Source organism: Schistosoma mansoni, chromosome 2 (genome assembly GCF_000237925.1).
Source record: "Schistosoma mansoni strain Puerto Rico chromosome 2, complete genome".
Classification (NCBI taxonomy): Eukaryota; Metazoa; Platyhelminthes; class Trematoda; order Strigeidida; family Schistosomatidae; genus Schistosoma; species Schistosoma mansoni.
In genome coordinates, this window is record NC_031496.1 from 21,138,221 (window position 1) to 21,159,364 (window position 21,144).

Genomic DNA, 21,144 nt, shown 5'->3' on the forward strand with positions numbered 1-21,144 from the left:
CCAGAAAGCGGAGTTACTTTTGAGGCGTGGTTTAAACGCCTGAGGATTTGTTTATTAACGACTGTAAAGAGTGGGACGAAGGTTCAAAACTGAGATTATTATTACGAAAGCTCGGAGTGTCCGAACATGAAAAATTCTGTAATTTTATTCTCCCAAAGAAGCCAACCGACATAACCTTCAAAGAAACAGTTCAGTGCCTGACACGTATATTTGGAGAACGGTCGTCAATTTTTCATACTAGATACCAGTGTCTCAAGCTTGTAAAGAAAGCACAGGACGACTATGTGACGTATGCAAGCGGAGTTCTGTAAACAAAATGGAATCGAACACATTAGTACTCCACCGTATCACCCTCAGTCAAATGGGCAAGCAGAGAAATTTGTTGATATTCTTAAGCGAGCTCTCTTAAAGATGGGAGAAGGCAATGTAGAAGAGGCTCTGCAACAATTTCTAGTTTCTTATAGAATTACACCGAGTATGGGAGGGGAAGGCAATGTAAAAGAGGCTCTGCAACAATTTCTAATTTCTTGTAGAATTATACCGAGTCCAAGCTGTCAAGACGGGAAATCACCAGCCGAAGTCATGTTTGGCCGACCAATTAGAATATTTTTTTGATGTTTTGAAACCGAAAGACAGAATGAGAGGACTACAAAAAATAAGAAAGGGAATTGACCGAAGATTCGAGAATTCAAAGCAGGTAACTTAGTCTATGCACGTGATTTCCGGCCTGGTAAGCCGAAATGGATATTTGGGTGTATAAAAAAAACGACGTGGAACGGTATTGTATGAAGTGATGGTCGGAAATACAATCATTATTAGACACATAAATCAACTGCGAGATGGAAAAAATCGAAAATACACTAATTATTAGACACATAAATCAACCGCGAGATAGAGAAAATGTTTATGAGCCATCTAAACTCAAACCATTACCAATGGAAGTACTATGTGATACATTTAATATTCCACCACTACCACCACAAGTTGAAATGAGAAAAAAATGGTCTGAAATCAGAAGTTAGACGAAGGTCATTCAGGGAACGGAAACAAACGAATTTTTTTAGAATAGACCTTAGAGTGAAATCATACGATCAAACTTCGCGAGGGAGGTGATGTGTGGGCGAGAACGATAATGATTGGTCGTCTTGATGAGTCAGACATGTAGATAGTGTGACAGGTGTTTTATGTGTCATATATGTTCCCCCTATCCTTATTATGTACTGACTGTTATTGATTGTTCCTTGTTTTGGATTGAGTGGGATTTTGGTGTGGAAATATGTTGACGTTGTAGTCAGGCTAATCTCGTGTCCTTGATCTTAGTTGTGTTGATGTCCTGTAGAGTAGACAATGGGTGGGGATCTAGTGTAGATATCCGTCTAAGGTAAATTAACGTCCCACATACTTGTTAAAAGTAAAACGACTGTTATAACAAGAAACTCCAGCGTCATAACAAGTATCCTACCGTTTATAACTGTTAGGCTTTATGATTACTGAATAAAGTGCTTGAGCCATTGTGTATGTTCATCTGAAGATTTAGGACGTTTACATTTATCTCCATGAAGGACATGCAATGCAGTGCAATGTATCTTGTAGTTATCATCTCATTTGGATGACTGATTTCTAGTGAACAAAAATAGGAGTATTTTCTGTCAAATTCAGAAATATCTTGACAAATTTATCACAGTTTATCATGAATTGACAATTTAGTATTAAGTCAGGTATTCGAAAATAATATTCACATTAATCAGTCACTGTATTTATTATGGTCTGTTTATTACAATTTCGATTGTCACTTATTTGTATGTTATGAGACGTTAAATGATTTATTCATACTTAATATGTGATGGTCCACTAATTTGTAGTGAAAAGTTGAGAAGTGACAGTAATAATATGTTTACTGTTGAATAACAAACCACATAAATGGTAATTAGCTGACGAAATATTACTTTGTTTTATGAGCTTATTGATGTTGTATTAACTTTTGAATGTGGATAGATGTTCGTGAATTTGTATGGTTTGTGCAAGCTTCATTTTCAGCCTGTAAACCTAGTCAGTATTAATTGTGTTATGTATGTGTTGTTCTTAATAACTCCATTGGGCGATTGAATTTTCTGTGATCCATATAGTGCTGATGTATTTGTGCACTAAGCTAAAATTTCTGTTAGTGCGACTGGAATTTGATGAATTAGACAGTTTCCATCTTCTTCTCTGTTCGCCAGCTGAAGTGACACGATCAATTTGTATATAAATTTCCCTGGATGGAGACAACGGGAGAATTGAAGCACATTCAAATTTACTCAACTAAGTATTAATTATCAAATGACCATTGATGACAGACTTTTATCGAACTGAATGATTTTTACTAGAAGTGAAAGACCATGTAAATAGATGTGCAAAATTCCAGGTTGAGTTTTTTCTTCAAGCATCGTCCCACATGTAGGATGTTGTATCTCAAACAAATATGTGGCTGTAACGTTCATCCAGGTCACAGATCATTTTCACAATAAGACATAACTTTTACAGACTCCCAACGCCTCATAGACGAATGGGGAATCCTTTCATCCGTATAGCTGTGGATATATATTCAAAGTACCTACGGGTTTCCCTAATGAGATATGGACGGCTTACCGGAAGAGGTTGCACTAATAAACAGTCTGCAATATCGAGAGGTTTATCTTTCGATGACTTTCAAGATTTTTCATCAACATGCTGAGGTTGTTTGGCACTCCTGTGCTGAACCGTATAGTCATAGGCACTCAAAGCAATACTCCATCATTGAACCATAGCAGCTGAGGGACTTGCCAAGGAGTTTTCAGGATGAAAGATCAACTGGTGAATTTACATCCAAATAAATATTTATGGAGTCTTTTAACAACTCAGAAACACAACTAATGCGTCTCACTGCGTCTGCGAATAATCTCGTTCAGTAACAGTAAGCTTGCGTTAAGCACAGGTCAATGTTCTACCTTCTCGCTCCAAAACTGCATGAGTAATTATTACAGAATGCACACAGGAAGAGTAATTTTGAAGAAGAGAACCACTTTGAAGAAACTTTAGTAGATTTCGTGGGCATGACTCACGTTCTCATACCGTTTGAATGAATTGGATGTCATGATCTGAAATAAACAACAAGAAAAAATTAGATATGAAACGGGAATAGTATCGAAGAGCATCCACTAATGAACGTGGATCTGTGATATTTTTCGGAGATGGTGCATTTTTCAGAAGAGTTAGTCTCTGCTGACCATGTTAAGGTCAAACTATCGTAAGACGATTGAACGACGAAGTTCACAAGTAACCGTAATTTTCATTGTACTTTGTTTCCTTATTACTATGTTGTACCTTTTGGTCCCTTTAGTATAAGGAAAGACCACCAGACGCTGCTAAACATAGTAAGCTATCAGAAGAGTGTTTACCAACGACAAACTCGTTGGGTTTAAACTTCTGGCTGGCCACGTCTTAGGGGCATCACTACCTCACTAGGGGAGGAGTGATCTGTAGCTGTAAATAATTCCCGAAAATCAATAGCTCATTACGTGTTCGATATTGGATGCTGACCACGTCGTTTTAAGTGTACTTATTTAACTGAAAGCTTTCGGTCATACATCCGCACCAGATCACGTTTCGACCCAGCGTGGGACACAGCTACTACGTTCACTAGCCAGATTAGAGTAAACGCTTCTCGATATATTGATAACGCATCAAATATATCTTTCCTACCTCTTCGCCTCTGACTTCTGATTTCAACTGGATGGGAAACGATTCGAATATAGGTGTTACTGGTAGCTAGTTGTAAAATTAGATAACCAGTCGTATCTTCAAGGTGATTTGATATCTAATCGTTTGAGCTTACCGATAAGACATGTATGACTGACCACGTCAGAAGCTCATGAGAAGTCAGGGTATATGACATCAACCTTCCTCCTTGCTATCAAGGATGGCTCTCCATCTGTCTACTGAGGTCAGCAGGTTGGTTACACAGGAATGACCATTTTTAAAACCGTGTTTTCTGGGAGCAAAGAAGTTTGTGGATAGTAAGCAGTCAAGTGCGATGTCGCATATCGGGGACTCCATGACATTTTAGGTAATGAGAGGAGTGTTACAGATCGATCCTTTTTGAAAATTGGTGCAATGAAAATCAGCTTCCAACTTTCTAGTAATGTGTCTCGGCTTAGGGAATTTGAGGACACAACGCTAAACGGTGTTGCCAAGATTGAAGTTGCTTCCCCAGTATAGCAGAATGGACCATATCTGAACCAGGAGAAGTGTCCTTGCTTGGGTGCCGCAGTTTCTGATACATCAAGTGGGAGCTCAGGTTCACTCCTAGTTGTCCATTTGAGATGCAGGTCGAGCTCTCGTCGATGTAGTTAACATGGAAAGGTTGAGATGTCTGAAAATAATGTTCCGAGTCACCGTTTCTGTCAGTCGGGCCATTATGACTCAAAAACTGGGGAACTCCGGTTTGGCTTGTCAAATAAAGGCTGCATGACGGAATGAGCTTTCCAGATTTGCGAAGAATTTATTGACTGGCTTTATCTAACACTAAAGTCTGTCTTCTCTCACTGCCTTCGTGCATTGGTTCCTTGTTTGTTTGCACTACCTACATGTGCTGTTGTTGCCAGTTCGTTTATATTCTGCCCAGTAGCGCCTTTCGCGTCTTACCAATCAAAGGGTGCGATTCTTGGTGACTGTAGGTTCTTTGCAACTTACGGGGACTGCTTTCTGGACAGACCGTTCCGTAATACATAGGATCCTGTGCAGTAAGAAATGCCATTGAGCGTTCATATCAAGTTGGGGGTGGACTTCCTAGTCCACTTATTGTAGATTGATCTGTGCAGCTGACACATACAACCGTTTGTGGTTCCAAAGCTGTTGCTAGTAGTACGTCTTAGCTCAGTTTTGCCGATAAAGATGGAGCTCCTTGTCCAACGATCGCTCTTTTAAATTAAACCCATAATGGTTATGGGGACCAAGAGATATACACTTACCTCGACATATTAGATCTGAGTCATGTGTGACCACACGGCAAAAATCCAGATTGGTAGTTGCCTTATTTAGATCTAAGGCATAAATCTATTTTAAATGAAGCATACGTAGATGACTGATGTCGTTTCCTTAGTCTAGATTGCGGTGGTGAGTTGGGTGTGTGGTCTAAGAAAGAAAGACGATCGCCAGCATTTATATCTTGAAAGCAGGCGTCTGATTCCGATGTAATACATTTTACGAGTAATAAGTTTACTTCTAACATGATTTGCACCATTCAAACTTTTGCTATGTCCTCATGCAGCAAAAGTAACATTTTTCATCCAAAAAATCTATTCTAAGCCCAATGTTCGGTAGATCAATTTTCTTTTTGAGTTTTATCCGACTTAATAGTTAGCTAATGTTTTGACTGAGCTTACTATTCGGTGTTTAAATTTTTGCATGTCGAGGCTAGTATTATCACATCCTCACCCTTTTTACCACCTGTTTCTAGTATGTTGGTCTTTGCTTTATTGTCGTAAACGTTTGCTAGGATCGGTAGAATTATGGTCTCATTCAGTGTTAGTACTACTCCAATAATAGACCTCATCCCGAAATTGTAGATTTATAATGATGTGATTACCTGATCTATAAGATCTTACGTGGAAGTCACATCATTGTCTACACTGACTCATAGTAATGTGACAATTAACAATATGGTAATCGGTACTTCTGAAGAGCACATTTGGGCTGACTCTATACATGCAACCGTGTTCCCCGAAAATTATGCAGGCTACTGGATCCCCGTCGTCAGGGTTAAAAAAGACCGAGTGCCATCATCATATGAGGCCAGATCATGTGAGAAAATCAACCACTGAGCTGGTGAAATTGTGCACACAAAGGAATAATCAAATACACGTAAGACTTATTACACTGTATTAATAAATATTTACAACGATATGAATATAAAATTCCTGCTGAGTGTGCAGACTCTGAGTGTCTAGTGAAGTTGTGTGAGAACATCATACTTGTTTTCGTTTAGTTAGTAAACAGGACCAACTTCACGAGTTTGGCGAGAATCTGCTGTAAATGTAAAAAAGGTTAGTCAAATAATGCAATGAACATGCACATGAAACTGGACACAATTCTTGTTTCCTTGACTGATATATACTTCGTAACCCTTTGTATAACAGAGAAGCAGGTGTTCACAAGTATAATATTTTATTGAGATTTCTTGCGAATTTCAATGTTAAAGCAGAGACCTTGATTTGGTCATGATTAGTTCAAACAACTGAAATCTATCTTTGACAATCGATCTCATTATATACCAAATGACATTCCTTCCAAGCATCATTCTCAATGTAGTTGGTATTTTCATGATAAAAATAGTACATTAGTGAGCTTTTAATTTTAACAAACATCTCTAAAGTCTGTTTTTCCTCCTTTGGTTCATGCAAGTCAATTAATCCTGAGCTTATCGTGGATGATTTCATACTAATTTGTGCATCGAGGGAGCAAGTACCAGTTAATATATCTCGAATACACTTAAAATGCAGCAGGTTTTCGAAGTTTGACAACACCTTCACACGTAAAACTTTAATTAAGGTGTTCCAACCCAGTTAAACTAGAAGTCAGAAACTAAGGAGCTCGAAGATATATTTGTAAGGCTATCAGTATATCAGGAAGCGTTTGAACTAAGCTGGCTAGTTGTAGCGAGGGGTACGTAACATAGCGTACTCAGTCATGATCTGGTGCGGATGCGTGACCGAGCTCCTTCAACTAGATGTGTCCAGTAAAACTAATAAGGTCAGCATCAAGTATCGAAGATTTACAGAACTATTCATTTTGCGGGTTTATTTACCGCAACACGCTTGTTAATATTGAAGATACCACAGGTATTGTAGTTTGACAACACTTTACCAGTAACACCTTCCATAATTGAATCGCGCCCACCCAGTGAAATCAAAAGTCAGAAGCGAGGAGGCTGGAAGATATATTTGATGGGTTATCAATATATCGAGGAGTGGCCGATCTAATCTGGCTAGTGATCTGAGGAGACGTTGAGTACGTCGTTCCAAACCGTGATCAGGTGCGGATGCATGATCGAGGGCCTTCAGCTAAATGAGTCCCTTAAAACTAATGTGACCAGCATCCAATGTCGAACACTTACAGAAATATTGATGTCGGGTATTTATTTACCGCTACAATGTATCTTCTAGGATCACTTACCACTGCAATAGTTTCAGATAGTAAGCTGTTTGCATTTCAACAACACTGCTGACACAACTACGTGTTCTTTTTCATAAACCTCTTGGAACACGCTGGCGTCAGATTTGTGCATACTTCTGGGTACAATCCATTGCATTCATCGCACTCTATGCTCATTCCCATAAGGGGGTCGACAACCCGGGCATTGTTTCTTTTCGCCACTGTCCTGTCATCAACCAGAGGTTTTCAAATTATTTGTACACGAGAAAACATTGAGAAGAAAGCTAATAACCAGAAGAAAGTGAAACTGCAAACAGTTAGGTCCAAAAGTATAGTAGACCAAAAGGCACAATGTACTCAAAAACGTACAGGTGCCGAATTACTTTCGGAAAAGAATATGATACTCCTGGTACTACTTCAGCTGAAGTAGCATTAGTTAAAGTGAGAAACAGTGGTTTATAGACAAGCATCTATAGATGCTTGATAAACGATCAAAACCCTAAATTTCACTCAGAGAGGAAAAGTATAACTATCCTTTTAAGTGGCGCTCGAGATTTCGCACCACTGAGATGGGATCATTTTCGTTACTTAAAGAACGGAGGCTATACTCAAATAAATTTTTCATTTATCTTGATCCGGCCGCTTCTGGAAAGGCTTACAAACTATCGAGTTGACACACTAATTGTCTTATGACAGTTTGACCTTCAAGTGCTCAGCAACGTTCAACGACGGACGATGCTAATAAAGCGTTACCGGACCACGCATATCAGGTGTTGTGGCTACCTTGAGGATGGAGGTATGTCTAATATTGCATTCCGAAGTACCGACGTTACCATTTCACTCAGGAAGTCCAAATTTTTCACTTGACGGAATCATTTGCTATACAGGTTATACTGATGTGATACTCAATACATACTAAGTAGTTACGCGTCTAACCACAGGACGATTCTCAAATCCAAGTATTATATTAAGTTCGGCAAAAATATAATCTACTTGCAAACTTGGACTACTTATCTACCCAAACATTTTTCATTTAGATGAGGGTTAATAAAGCGCAATAAATTCTGGGGAATAGACAGTTTCGAAATGATTAATTAACACCTACTTAACTAATTGTTTTCTATAGTGCACGAAGAAAGGTCAATAGAGAAAACGATCATTTGTGAGTAATAGCTGGGTTTCGTAATTGGATTTTAAGAGTTGGCATTAGGAGTCTTAATCACCGAGATCAGCTGTAACTCAAGGATGCTCTAAAACCATATGGAGTGGGTTTCCTAATGGTTGCAAAAAGCATTTGTTAAATTAGTCCATACATTTTAGTTCACTGTCACAAACATTACTAAGTCCTGCAGAACATCAAGTGTGCTGAATGACATGTAGGACAGATAAGCATTCTGCCTCACCAAGGAATCTGGCATTAAAAAAAAACAGCTGTTAGTGAAACCATCTCAGAAGATGAAGGAATCGTTATCTTCCTCATCTAGGAGGTTAGTATAGAACACTAGGAAGTAACCTAACTTTCCTTGAGTTCCTCATCCTCGTAGACGGGAAATTAACGTAAGTATTCCAACTGTTGATGAGATCAAAAAGGCTATCGTTAATATAAAGAAAGGGAAGGTGGCAAACGCTGATAGGTTAACACTAACAATCTTTAAAGATGATTCAGTTCTGGCTGCTTAACTGACATCATCTCGAGTTTGTGTACCGGATATAAGCCTATTCGACCGGACTCGGATACCGATCTTCCTAGCTTACAAGAAAAAAAAACAAATCGTCATACGATAACAAAAAGTGTTTCGGTTTGACTAATGTCATAACTAAAATACTAGCTTAACTAGGGCTCAAAAAATCATAACGGGGAGAAACCAGACTGGTTTAGAGCCTGGATATTGGTCTGTAGACCAGGTAGTCACTCTTCGTCAGGTTTTCGGAGTTGAGTGTGCTCACCAGCAAACGACTACCGGCACTTCTTGACGTAAAGTTAGAATTTGACCCTGTTAACTGACAAGTTTTGTGGCAAATTTTGTCATTAAATAACACCATGGACATTGTAAAGACTGTCTTTTTGAACGCCACTCGTCGAGTCAGAGCTAATGCGAACTATCGAGCTCAAGTGACGTTCTCCAGGGTTGTCCACTCTCTGTCTTTATTTACCTCAATCATAAATGTCCTCCAAGATTAAACATTCTTTTAAATTTTGCGGGATCTGTCTCCCACTAAGTTATTCGCTTATCGATTATGGCAATGGTGTAATCTAATATGGAGCTAAAACAATTATAGTTTTCTGACTTCTTTGATCAATAATATAAGGATGTTCAGAATGTTCTTCTCTCCCTCTAAATATAAAACGTTTCAGAACTGATCTCAGATAGGAGTGTTTTGAGCACTTATCTGAAAAGTCTCATCAACTCTGTATGGTCGGTATCTGACGAAATCTTAGCACGAATTCAGGAAGCTCGTTTCCCGCTCACCTACTTGCGTCACTTCTCAGTCAGTCACAACGTAGAACTTCGTACGTACGTACACCAGTTCGAGTTGCCATACCACATTAGCACAGAGATGCAGTTGTCGATTCAAACCCCATAGTAGTAGAAGTAGTAAGAGTATAAGCAGTAATCGGAAAGATTAGAGTTTAGAGAATTTTATTTATTTATTTAAACACATGAATATTGGTACAAAGGGCATCAGATAAATATGCGCCTCACAAATCTCATTCGATTTGTGTGAGGGCTGTGATACTGCCCAGGTGTCCAGACTGAAGCAGGTGGTTTTCTTAGGGGGCCACACCCAGAGCCTTTGACCTAAAGGTCTAGTCCACAAGGCAGTGGAGCATCGTAAGGAGATGCAGTCCCATGATAGCCGGTGACCAACAATTGGTTCATAAGTCATTTGTTCCTTCAGGGTACTGGAACCCATATGCATCATTGGTTTTGAATCAGGGTTTTCCAACTCCCCTAGGTGGATTTTCCGTGTTCACCAACCCGGTTAAAGCGCAGGACATGTGCTTTTCGTCCTCTCAATCTCGTAAGCACCACCCCTGCCACGAAAAGGCAGTCTGCTGTCAAATGAACTTGAAACAGGTTTTTTTTGAGTTGACAAGTGGAAGGGGATTTGCAGTACTTCATTAACAATAGTCATACAGGCCTCAGCGATATTAAAAACGTTGATATCAAGACTTTCCAAAAACTCAACCAGACCTATCTACTAACCGAACTTCATCAGTGTGCTAAAGTTGGAGGAAGACATTTCGAATGGTGCACATGGCTTCAATAGAGCTGATTTAGATTTCCTATTCGGTGGTAGCATTCGGAATTTCGGACAGTTAGTGACTTGAGTTTATTCAGAAAGGACATAACTTCCGTCATTGATGAGCTGGCAATCCAGTTGAAAAATGAGAGTCAACGGAATAAAAACTAAACGCAATAGAAAAGTGAAGCAAACTAAGGTAAAAGCACTTTGATAAATAACAATTATCCTTGAGGCCATTTGCACCATCTCTTTGGAATCAGGGTTTTTCGCCCTCGCCTGAAGTGGATTCTTTGTATCCTCCAATCTGCAAAGCACGTTCGCTTTTTGTTCCATTACATCCGTAAACACCACCCTTGCCACGAGAAGGTAGTGGATAGGGCATCCCTGGCGGTGGCTATAAACCGGTGAGGGTGAACGATCTGTCCTCATTCTCAGCTACTACTCGAGGATTCTTTTTGACAATGTCTTATCTCTGTGCTAGTTTGACGTTGCTACTTAAACCGACTCACGTATATACCAGACTTTATGTTGCATATAATTGACTGACTGGGGATTCGTCCTACCAATGGATTGGAGATTTTTAAATGTCATCGAAGAATAACTATAACGTATCGGAGATAAATGTATCTGATACATCCAGAATCATGGTAACTCACCTGCTTCGTTTTGAGCACCCGGTCACTATCACAACCCTCACACAAATCAATGATAACTGCTACTAGCCTCATTGTTATTGGTGCCCCCCTTCTACCACTGATCATGTGTTCAAATAAATAAATGTTAACAATCAAACAGCCGTTATAGAACTTACAAAGAAAACTGGTATGTTGAACAGTTCGGTTTCTTTGTTACACTTTGAATGGTGTTAAAGTTTCTTGGAATCATTTCCTTTATCTCACTGTACACTGATCAATATGGTTGTAATGTCGAGTAGGAAAGATATAAATGATCAAAACGTTATAACTAGTTCTATTCATCTGCCATTTTACACTTATTGTCTACATAGACGATGGAGATTGAAATGTCAAATTACAATCAAAATATTCTTTAAATGTATGTACTCGAATAAAGGAAAATCGTATTTTAATTGCTTCATTCTCAAGGTGAACTAAATAATAACAGTCGCAACTGAAAAGGACGAGACCGAAAGTTGAATATAGTGCCACCTATGACCAGTTTATTGAAGTCACATAGGTTTGCAAATCTCTCATCACTTTGGTTTCTTTCTCCCAGTCCATGTCGTCCCATGATGTCTTCATATCCGGTGTTGTCCATTCCACCTTGGCATTTAAATCTCCCATCAGAATGGTCAGGTTCTTTGTTGGGCACTTCTCGACGATCGACTGCAGTCGTTGGTAGGCGCATGACACTGGATGACATTCATTGTAATGCCCTCTTTCTTTGTTTTGAAGGAGGCTTTGATGGTCCTTGGTCCATGAGATTCCCATCCTGTAAGTGCGTTATGTGCGTGTTTGGAAAGCATCAATGCAACTTCTTGTGCCTGTGGGGCATTTTTTTCTTCATGATCGGAAGGTTCTCTCGGTCTCCCCTATTATACGAGCATTCCATGTACCTATAAAAATTGTTGTTCTGGTTGTCAGAAGGGGCATTGGCCTCGTGACTTCCGAAGGAACCCGGCTGTCACCTTAAGGTGTCATAACTCTTCTAAATGAAGACCTTACTCCCAGGGCAGATTTTAAATGGTTTGAATTATTTTTCTGGTTAGAGATTTTTTAGCGAGTTAGTTTTCTACAGGAGGGGGTCGCTAACCCCCATACCCAACCCTCCTCCCTTATCCGGGCTTGGGACCGGCAGTAGACCCCTGGAGGGGCTACAAGCGGAGTTTGTAGTGATGTGCTATAGTGTAATAGGATCTCTCAATCTTCCATAATGAGAAATATTCATCTGAACTGCAGTTTTTAATAGGTTCAAGTTAGTTTTAAGGTTTTTCATTATGATCAGATCTAGACGGATCACTAATCCGCCAAAATACCGATTGTTGACCTAAGCCGCGCTAGTGGTCATTTTTTCCATGTAATTTGGAGATAAGTTATTCCTGTTTTAGATTTATTCTTATCTAACTGAAATCTTATGATTTTCTCTTGATGTAGAACTTGACAAAGTCACACCTGTTTTAACTGATTCAGCTGCTTTTATGTCCGAAAATACGGAGATACAACCTGAGGTAAATCAATAATTCTCATTAATTATTATTACTAGTGACTGGAACTTAACGCTTAATGATGTAAAACGTCTTAATCCTAAAAACTTTAAGAATGTTTTAGAATGCTCACATACCTATCTGAAGATTAGTAACTGAATATCATTCTATCTCGCTGTCTTAATAAACTTTTAAGCGATGTAATCGGAGTTAATAATCATATATTCTGAAAATAAACACTGAATCTACACCAAGTTTACTGCCGTAATCTGGTTGTTGCAGAAATATTCGAAGATTAGGTAATTTGACATAAAATCTATCACAGTGGTTCAGGCTTTCCTGTTTCATTCTCCTCCATCAGTAGAGATTGATACCTTACACCATATCAGCACAGTGAGATCTAACTATGGCGACAAATCTGAAAGTATTAGAAGTAGTAACAGCATAACAGAGTGGTGGTTGGATGTATGTAATCTATGTCCCGATCAACGGAAATCCACTACCCTATCTGTTTTTATCCCGTGGAGAATTATGAAGGGTAATTCTGAGGGCTATTTATGGACCAATGTGATATGTATCATTCCTATTGTATAATTGTTAAGTAGCTAAACTATTCATATTCTTGTTCCTCTAATCATAAGCTTTATTTTGACCTATGAACTATTATTATACAATTTACCATTCTTGAGTTATCCCCAGTCTATTGATTACTGCTCCCCTTATTCACAGCCACTTTTGGCTAAATCTTGTACAAATGTTACTTTCTATTTTATTGTACGATGTGGTGTGTTTGATTGGTATATAAAACCAGTATGTTTGAGAATAATGATTCATATTGTAGAGACTGTTATTGGTGTTCTGGACTTAACTGGTTGGGCTAGGCAGATAGCAGGACTGATAAGTATTCAAGACTGCTCATAGGGCTTTCGTGTATCATTGCTCTGATCGATAAAACACTGCTCTTCAATTGGCGGTCTTAAAACGTCCATATATATATATATACAGGGCATTTACTTATATACTAACTGGGCACGCACGCAATCGAATAATTTCCCAACATTACTGAAACCTTGGATCTAACCTCAACATTGTTCATTTGATGGTGCAAACACACGGGCAATGCCCCGAAGTAGTCGAACACAAGAAAATTATCTATAATTTCTATATTTCTTGTACTGTTTGGGTGTTTTAAAATATATTCTAGTCTAAAATGTCAGTTGAGTATGGAATTCAAAGCACTTTAATTGAAAAGTAACAAGCTTTTCTTAACTTCTTATCTCGTCAATATAAGCTGATAAATGTTAATCAACTCGTCAGAAGTGGTTATTTCACTCTTTAGCTGTAAATTTTTGTTACTTCCTGAATTATTATTTTCTTTTGAATTCAGTAATAAATTTGTTGCGGTTTATATCTCATTGTTTATAACGAATATATTATAGTACATTATTATAAACCGAGAAATTAAACTAAAGCAATTGGCTTAGTGTAGATTCGTCTGCTCTAAATTCCCACATATCTTGATTGTCCAATTGTCCTTCATCAACTTAAAACATTAGTTTCAAACATACATCACATAGCATAGCGTTTTGAATGAAAACCAACCTAGACATTCATTACTTTTATGTCGTTTATTCATACTTTGTTATTGTCCTTGGAAAAATTGCATACTATTCACTGTTCACTATATAAGAAATAGATAGCACGTAAAACATTAAATACATTTAATGTCCTTTACATTAATCATTAGCATTCTTTTATTGTTATTTATATTTTCAAATAGATTCGTAAACATGTTCAAAATATACCACCTATCCATGCAGTACAAACAGCATTTGATGGAAAATCAAAAGATGATTCGCACATAGATAGTTTATCTATGAAGCCTGAAAAACCAAAAACATCAGATACTGAAGAGGTAACTGAGATATCTGCAGGGGATTTGGCTGAAATTCATTCGGCTATTGCTGAGTCCACACCTCACTTAGATAGTGAAACAATCGATGGATTGAAGGTAAAATTCATATTGGTTTTCTTAAAAGCTTGTCTGTGGTCAAGATAATTTCATTCAAGTATATAAGTAGATGTGAATGCACTGAAACATCTCATTACTACTTCGTTGTTGGTAAATTTCTTTAGTAATCCCTTCAACGGATCTCAAGGTGTCTTGGTGATGTTTTCATACTATTCTGGGCACCGAATAAGCAGTATAGGTGAGACTGTATTTAATGGAGGACCTTTGAGCGATGCCAAAGTGATCTTGAGAAAACTCACGTCTTTACTAGGCTCAAAAGTGGGTTATACATTAGTGTGAGGAATTAGTATTAGAATTGAAAGTGGATGGGGATAAACTCCACGTTTTCAAGTCATCTAACTATATCGTAGCCAGTAATTGAGGTTATGTTCTCGTTTATTTAGTCAGTCAATTGCAAATATTTTGGAATAATTTCTATTATAAAACTAATTGGAGGTATGTCTTATGCTGTGTTGTAATTTTTCTTCTATCTTGACTAACTGGCTTACATTTGACACGTCCATAACATGAGTGGATGTATTTTTGTCGTAGAAAATATTACCTTTTTCATGTAAGACAACAAAAATGACATATATTGAAACATGCCCTGCATCATGGATTACGGCAGTGTAGATAATGATCCCCTCTTTATTCTGACTGGTCATCAGGTTCAAGGTCAAAATTGCGAACGAGAGTGGAGTTTATCCTCACACCTATTTATGGGTGATTGCATTTCGCGCCAAATTTCAAGACCTCCTATCTTAAATTTCATTGTTTCGTCTATAAATTAAGGTCTCGCCTACACAAAGCAATATAAGTGTGAACTATCAAATAATTAGATTACTAGTTGTGTAAGGGATAAATATCCATCTCTTATTTATCAACATTCATGCTAAGTAACATCATAAGATTGTGGTAGTGATTTGTTTGCTGTTATTAGATGTATTTACCGGGTTTATACTTTGTATGTTTTTATTTAATAGGAGCAAGTTGCGAAAACTGCAAAATTACAACAAAAACGTCAAGCTGAATTACTGGCTTCTGAGGAAGTGACAGACAAACGAAAATCAAAAGCTGCATTACATCTAGAATCTCGTGTGGAGAATTTAATTAAAGAAATGGATACTATGGTAGATAAACTAAACGATAAACGTACCCAACTGTTAAAAGATATTGAAGTAAGAATAGATACTTTTTTGACCATCTCTCATTTCATTTGTACAGTTTATTTGTATGATTTTCTTATCGCGTTAATTGATTTATGAAGGTTATTCGTAGTTTATGTGCTCTTATAATCTTCTAAGGATTGTTGTCGTCTAATCAAGTTGTGTTTGATGTTGAATTTAGCTCTGTTAACAGGATTATTGGTAGCGATTTACTGATTGTTCAAGTTTTTACGACCTAACTAACTAATAAGGTCATACTTTTGTAAAATCTTGTAACTGCATAAAGATGAACTTGATTAGATCAATCACCAATGAAGTCACTGTGGATTAAATTGTTTAGACTTTTGATATTGTGATTTTAAAAGATTTTTAGTGCGACTACTGAGTTGTAGTTGTTACTCTGTTATATCTTGTTGTTGAAACACCAAATATCCTACCAACTACTTGACCTGTAACTACGCTGTGTATTGCTGTGGCTTCTGTACCATTGACAAGCTTTCGTTCATTTTTTAAACCACTTATACTATTTGTGTTGATTCGGGCTACTGATTAGTACTATTAGTCTTTATACCAAATATTCTGCTCACACCACATTACACAATTGTTAATATATTATTTCATTTATCAATTTTACTTATCGTTCAAGTTGATGTGATCATATAATTTCTTATCGTCCATTAATTTAATAGGTTTGTGAAAGCCATATAAACAAATCAACTGAATCAAAGGAACGGTCTAAGATAATGGATCAAATCAAAGCAGATCACGATCGTATGGTAGACATAAATGATTTGTTGGTTTCATTGAAACGTATTCGAAACATTCCTGATGATACACGTTGGGAAAAGATCTTGAAGGTTTTAGATGAGGATCGTGATGGAAAAATCGAGTTGAATCATGTATTGTCTGTAAGTGTACTCTGGTAAATAATAATTCAAATCCTATCTCTTTTACACATTTCCCATTAACTCATAAATATTTGAAAGACTGACGAAAACGAAGAAGGTAAGTCTTTGAAAACAAAATAGCATTCAGGCTGTGTGAGTATGGTATACAATTGCAAGTAAGAGCGAATCAATATGCTGGAATACTACAATAAACTAACAGCACATAGTTCTTTGAAACTAATTCTACTCGTGATTTCGAAATGGTTGGGCGTATTTTAATCTGCTACTTATTATTAAGCAGTATGACTTTAACACAAAAAGAAAACTAGGTGGTAAAAAAACAAGTTTAGTGCATGTTTTACAAAATGTGATCATGTGGTTGATTCTTTTTCATTCTCACAGGAAAAAATAAGTTTTCAACAGATTGGTCTTAATTTTACGTATTATAATTTTGAAAATGAATTGGAAAAGTCCCTACATACATATATGTAGGTTCACAAGGCATCTGTAGACAAGAAAGAGTAACTTAAGAATTGCTACAATCCTGATTATCTAGACAGCTGACTGCATTTGCTTATAGTGTCTGTTCAAGTTTCTCTACACTAATGAGAAAGAGGCTTTTATTGGCTAACTGGATCGAGAATGTATGTTGACCCATCCATGAATATACATGCCTATGGTGCATGTATCACTTTTCAAAAATGTAAGTCATTTCTTGGCTGATTTATGTTTAGCCCATTGCATTACTTTCGTTTCACTTTGTTATCTCCACATTTTAAATCCGTGGGTTTTTAAAATATTTTTATATTCTAATTTTTCTTAGGTTATTGAGCTTCTAGGTTCAGAGAATGTGAAACTATCCAGCAAAGAAATTGCACGCGTTCTTGAAATGATTGATAATGAACATTTAGCAGAAGAGATCCCTACAGAAGATTTGAAAGCTGATAAAAACCGTTTAAAATCATCTGTCGATCATTCTCAAGTTACTTCAAAGTAGAGGAGTGTTGTTTTCATTGTTGTAGGTGATAAATTGCATAGATTGAAAATTATTGTAGTGTCATTAAACTCACAGAGTGAATTTTGAACATGTTGGGGTATATTTTATTAACGTATTTCCTTCTATTTTTTACTGTAGTCATTATATATTGTTGACACGTATATATATCGTTGCTATCATTCGTGATATGTTCTGTTCATTGTTACTATCAACTATAACTTACCTCTTTTGTTCAAATAACTTTTATTGGTTTATAGCAAACTAATCTTGTAATAAAAGTAATGGTAATAATAAATACATCAAATGTACATGAGTATTATTTACTTAGTGCAAAATATAACCACTTTTTTTCCATTTTAATGTTTTGTAAAGATTTCGTTTGTTTCCGTTATAGAGGAGATTTTAATAACTTAATCGATGCATTTTCGGTCTCACGATCGATTTGATAGAAACTAATCGATGAATGGTATTCTATGATACAATGTGGCTCAGTGATGGCTGCCTATGAGATTGGCTTGTTGACATAAGTCTTCAAATTATTTGAGATCAAAGATAGAACTACTCTAGCTACTTGGTAACTGACAGCTTTTAAGGAGATACGGAAGTAGGATATATCTATCACACTGCATTGACTAATAGATCCGTCACGTGACAGTCTTAAGCCCGGGTAAATGAGGATGATTTTACATAGGATTAGCAAGCCCATACTGTAGAAAAGAATCTCGTATCCAGAGTGAAAACCGGTTACTCCATTTTAACTCAGTTCTGCGAGTTGTAGGGTTCTCATACGGAAAAATCATGACGCTCCATAGTAAAAACTGAGAGTTCTCGAAAGTCACTAAACTAGTGTCCCTTCTGACAATCAAAACAACATTTAATGGAGGTACATAGAATGTCCAGATAATGCGGGAAACCTCAAGAGTCATTCAAAGATCTGTGGGTATAAGAATATACAACCTGGTGGCACTCGACTTGAAATCTGCGAGTCACAAGGAAGATAGGCGGACCAAACAACACATGGCACTGAAAATTGGAGACAGGCATCAAGACTATGACTGGCACCTGTCAACAACTTGGGAGAAGAGCCTGAGACAAAGTCGTCTAGGGTTCCCTGTTTGGCGACCTACGCCCCACGAAAGGTAACAAACAGGCTCAAGTAAGTAAATAGTTACCGAGTATCGCAAATTACTTGTTGAACGTGACACATAAAGTATGCAACTAATACGTGTAAACAAAAAATCAAATACAGTTGTAAATACGTACACTATCTTATTAATATTGTAAAAATTCCTGAATTTTTCTGTCACTATACATGCATTGTAGTCGTGATGTAATCATAATTCAGCAATCCTAATCCATTAACTGGTTGTACTCTTAATTGTTTGGAAGAAATTGTATACTATGTGTGTAGACAGGTATTCCACTTATAGGTGTCATTACTAAGGTTTGACTTGATAATTTCAAATAAATCGAGCATCGAGTAGATTGTTAATAATAGAAATGTCATATTTATGATATCTGAATGGACAGAAAAATTAAATTTTCGTAGCTCAGTGTAAGCCACTTCAGAGAATAAATAAACAAATCAAATTAACTCGAGTTTCACCTGTTTACTAACCGAAGCTGGTGTAGCAGAAAGTGCTGTTTTCACCTTTTTCTTGCATGATCTAACTGTTCTCTACAAGGAAACACTTGTTAAGCATGTGGATGATCTTACGGTCTATACTACAATTTTTCCCTTCATAAATTCTTTCAGAATCAGTAAGTTATTAGCTCATTTTGAGCAATGGTCTCATACTAGATCTTTTTAAATGTCTGACTGCTTACATCAGCCAGACTTGAAGAGCATCGAAACATGCTGTTGGAGTCGCCTAAAGTTTATATTTTAGGAGAATTTATTAGAAAATTTATAACAAATGTAATTTACCTCGGCATAGGTTTTCTTTCTCTGTTTGTCTTCCGATGTTTTGTGAGTACTAAAGGGAGCTTTTTTCGTACGACTTATTGTAAAAAAGACCATACATTTTTTTATTACTCGACACTTAATTTCATGAATTGTGAATTCTTGTAAATACTTATTATCTCATAACGTTCCTCACTACTTTTCCCAGAATTTTGTCGAAAGATTTCTCTTTGTTGCAAAGTGCCGAAGGCAAGTAGTACGATATGTGGTGAATCCTTTAACATCATTATGAAAGTAATTGTTGTTATGCCTTATTCTCTTGTCAAATATCTTGTGACAAAATCGTCTATCAGAATACGGACCTAAATTACTTTGTTCCTGTGCCAAACCAATGACACGTCAATCAGCACGTGCAGCCTTGCATCAACTCTGAATCCTTATAGGTCCTTAATACAGTAGCTTCACGTCTAACCCTGCTTGTCGAGTCCAGAACACAAAACTAGTCTCTGATATATGAATAATATCTTCCAGACATCCGTGCTTTATATCCAAGAAGACCAGAACGCATCACACCATAAAATGAAAAATGACAATTATACAAGATCAAGACACAAGAGACTGTGATTGTGAGAGACTGTAACTAATAGATTGGGAATAAATAAAGTAGTAAATCGTATAATAGTAACTAATAGGTCAAATGAAAGCTTGTAATAAAAGAAACGTAAGTATACTGAATTTAGTTACTCAACAGTTATACAATAAGAAAATATATGACAACAGTCCATAAATATTTCCCTGAAATTACCAATTATTTAACCCTCGGATACAACAGTTGTGAATAGACGTATGAAATCTTCGAAATAATTGTAAAAACTGTCCCCTTCGTTCATATCTTTCCGTTTATACTTTGTGAGAGAAGACGCTGTTATTGTAGGACCCACGTATTCAAAGAAAATTAGAGATGCCGTATAATGCGTTTTTTAGAACTATACGATAAACAAGCTGTAAGGCCTAACCTAACCGAAAAACTGGACTCTTGAATCTGTTATTTTTCACCATGCTAACTTTCCGAGACAAGGTAAATTAGTATGGTTTAACTATCAAATTATTCTGAATTTCGTCTTAATATAGTGCATAATGTGAGCTTGATACAGGTGAATACAAAATTTATTTCAGCTCTTAGGTTAATAGTCGGTGAAATTCATTTTTATTACGGTTTTTTCAAACAAAACATTGTTATTCATAATCCTCAGTATAGGTATGTATAAAATCTGAAACTTCAAAAAACACAAATATCTTTCGAAATCAAATGAATATTCATAGTTCATTTGTCAAATTTCAAATGATGAAATCCAATCTCTTTCGTCAGAACTGTTGTTACACCAAATAAACCACCAAATTTCCAGTGTTTTCAGATAATTTATCGATCATTGTTAGTGTTATAACAAGAAACCCTAGCGTTATAACAAGTATCCTACCTATATAAGAACTCTCGTCTAAATTAGAGCGAATAGTTTCACAGTATTTGAGCGCCGAGTTGATGTAAGACATTAAATAGGAATAATATATTTGTAAAATCTCAGCGAATGAATTTGTAGTA

The 21,144-nt window shown here is 36.8% G+C and overlaps 2 protein-coding genes across 2 annotated transcripts in view; both read left to right on the forward strand.

The window, feature by feature from the left end:
- Smp_065110 (putative leucine zipper-ef-hand containing transmembrane protein) overlaps positions 1–17,842 on the forward strand; it is a 37,950-nt gene extending 20,108 nt beyond the window's left edge. The window contains exons 11-14 of the mRNA XM_018796058.1: positions 14,361–14,591; positions 15,575–15,769; positions 16,447–16,665; positions 17,468–17,842. Coding sequence (XP_018650308.1) covers positions 14,361–14,591; positions 15,575–15,769; positions 16,447–16,665; positions 17,468–17,641 — 819 coding nt within the window. The 3' untranslated portion in view covers positions 17,642–17,842. The remainder of the gene's footprint in view (positions 1–14,360; positions 14,592–15,574; positions 15,770–16,446; positions 16,666–17,467) is intronic.
- The window catches only part of Smp_065120 (putative deoxyhypusine synthase), a gene marked incomplete at its 3' end in the record, with an annotated part of 21,813 nt that continues 8,591 nt past the window's right edge, over positions 7,923–21,144 (forward strand). The window contains exon 1 of the mRNA XM_018796059.1: positions 7,923–7,966. Within this exon, the coding sequence (XP_018650309.1) occupies positions 7,961–7,966 (6 nt within the window). The 5' untranslated portion in view covers positions 7,923–7,960. The remainder of the gene's footprint in view (positions 7,967–21,144) is intronic.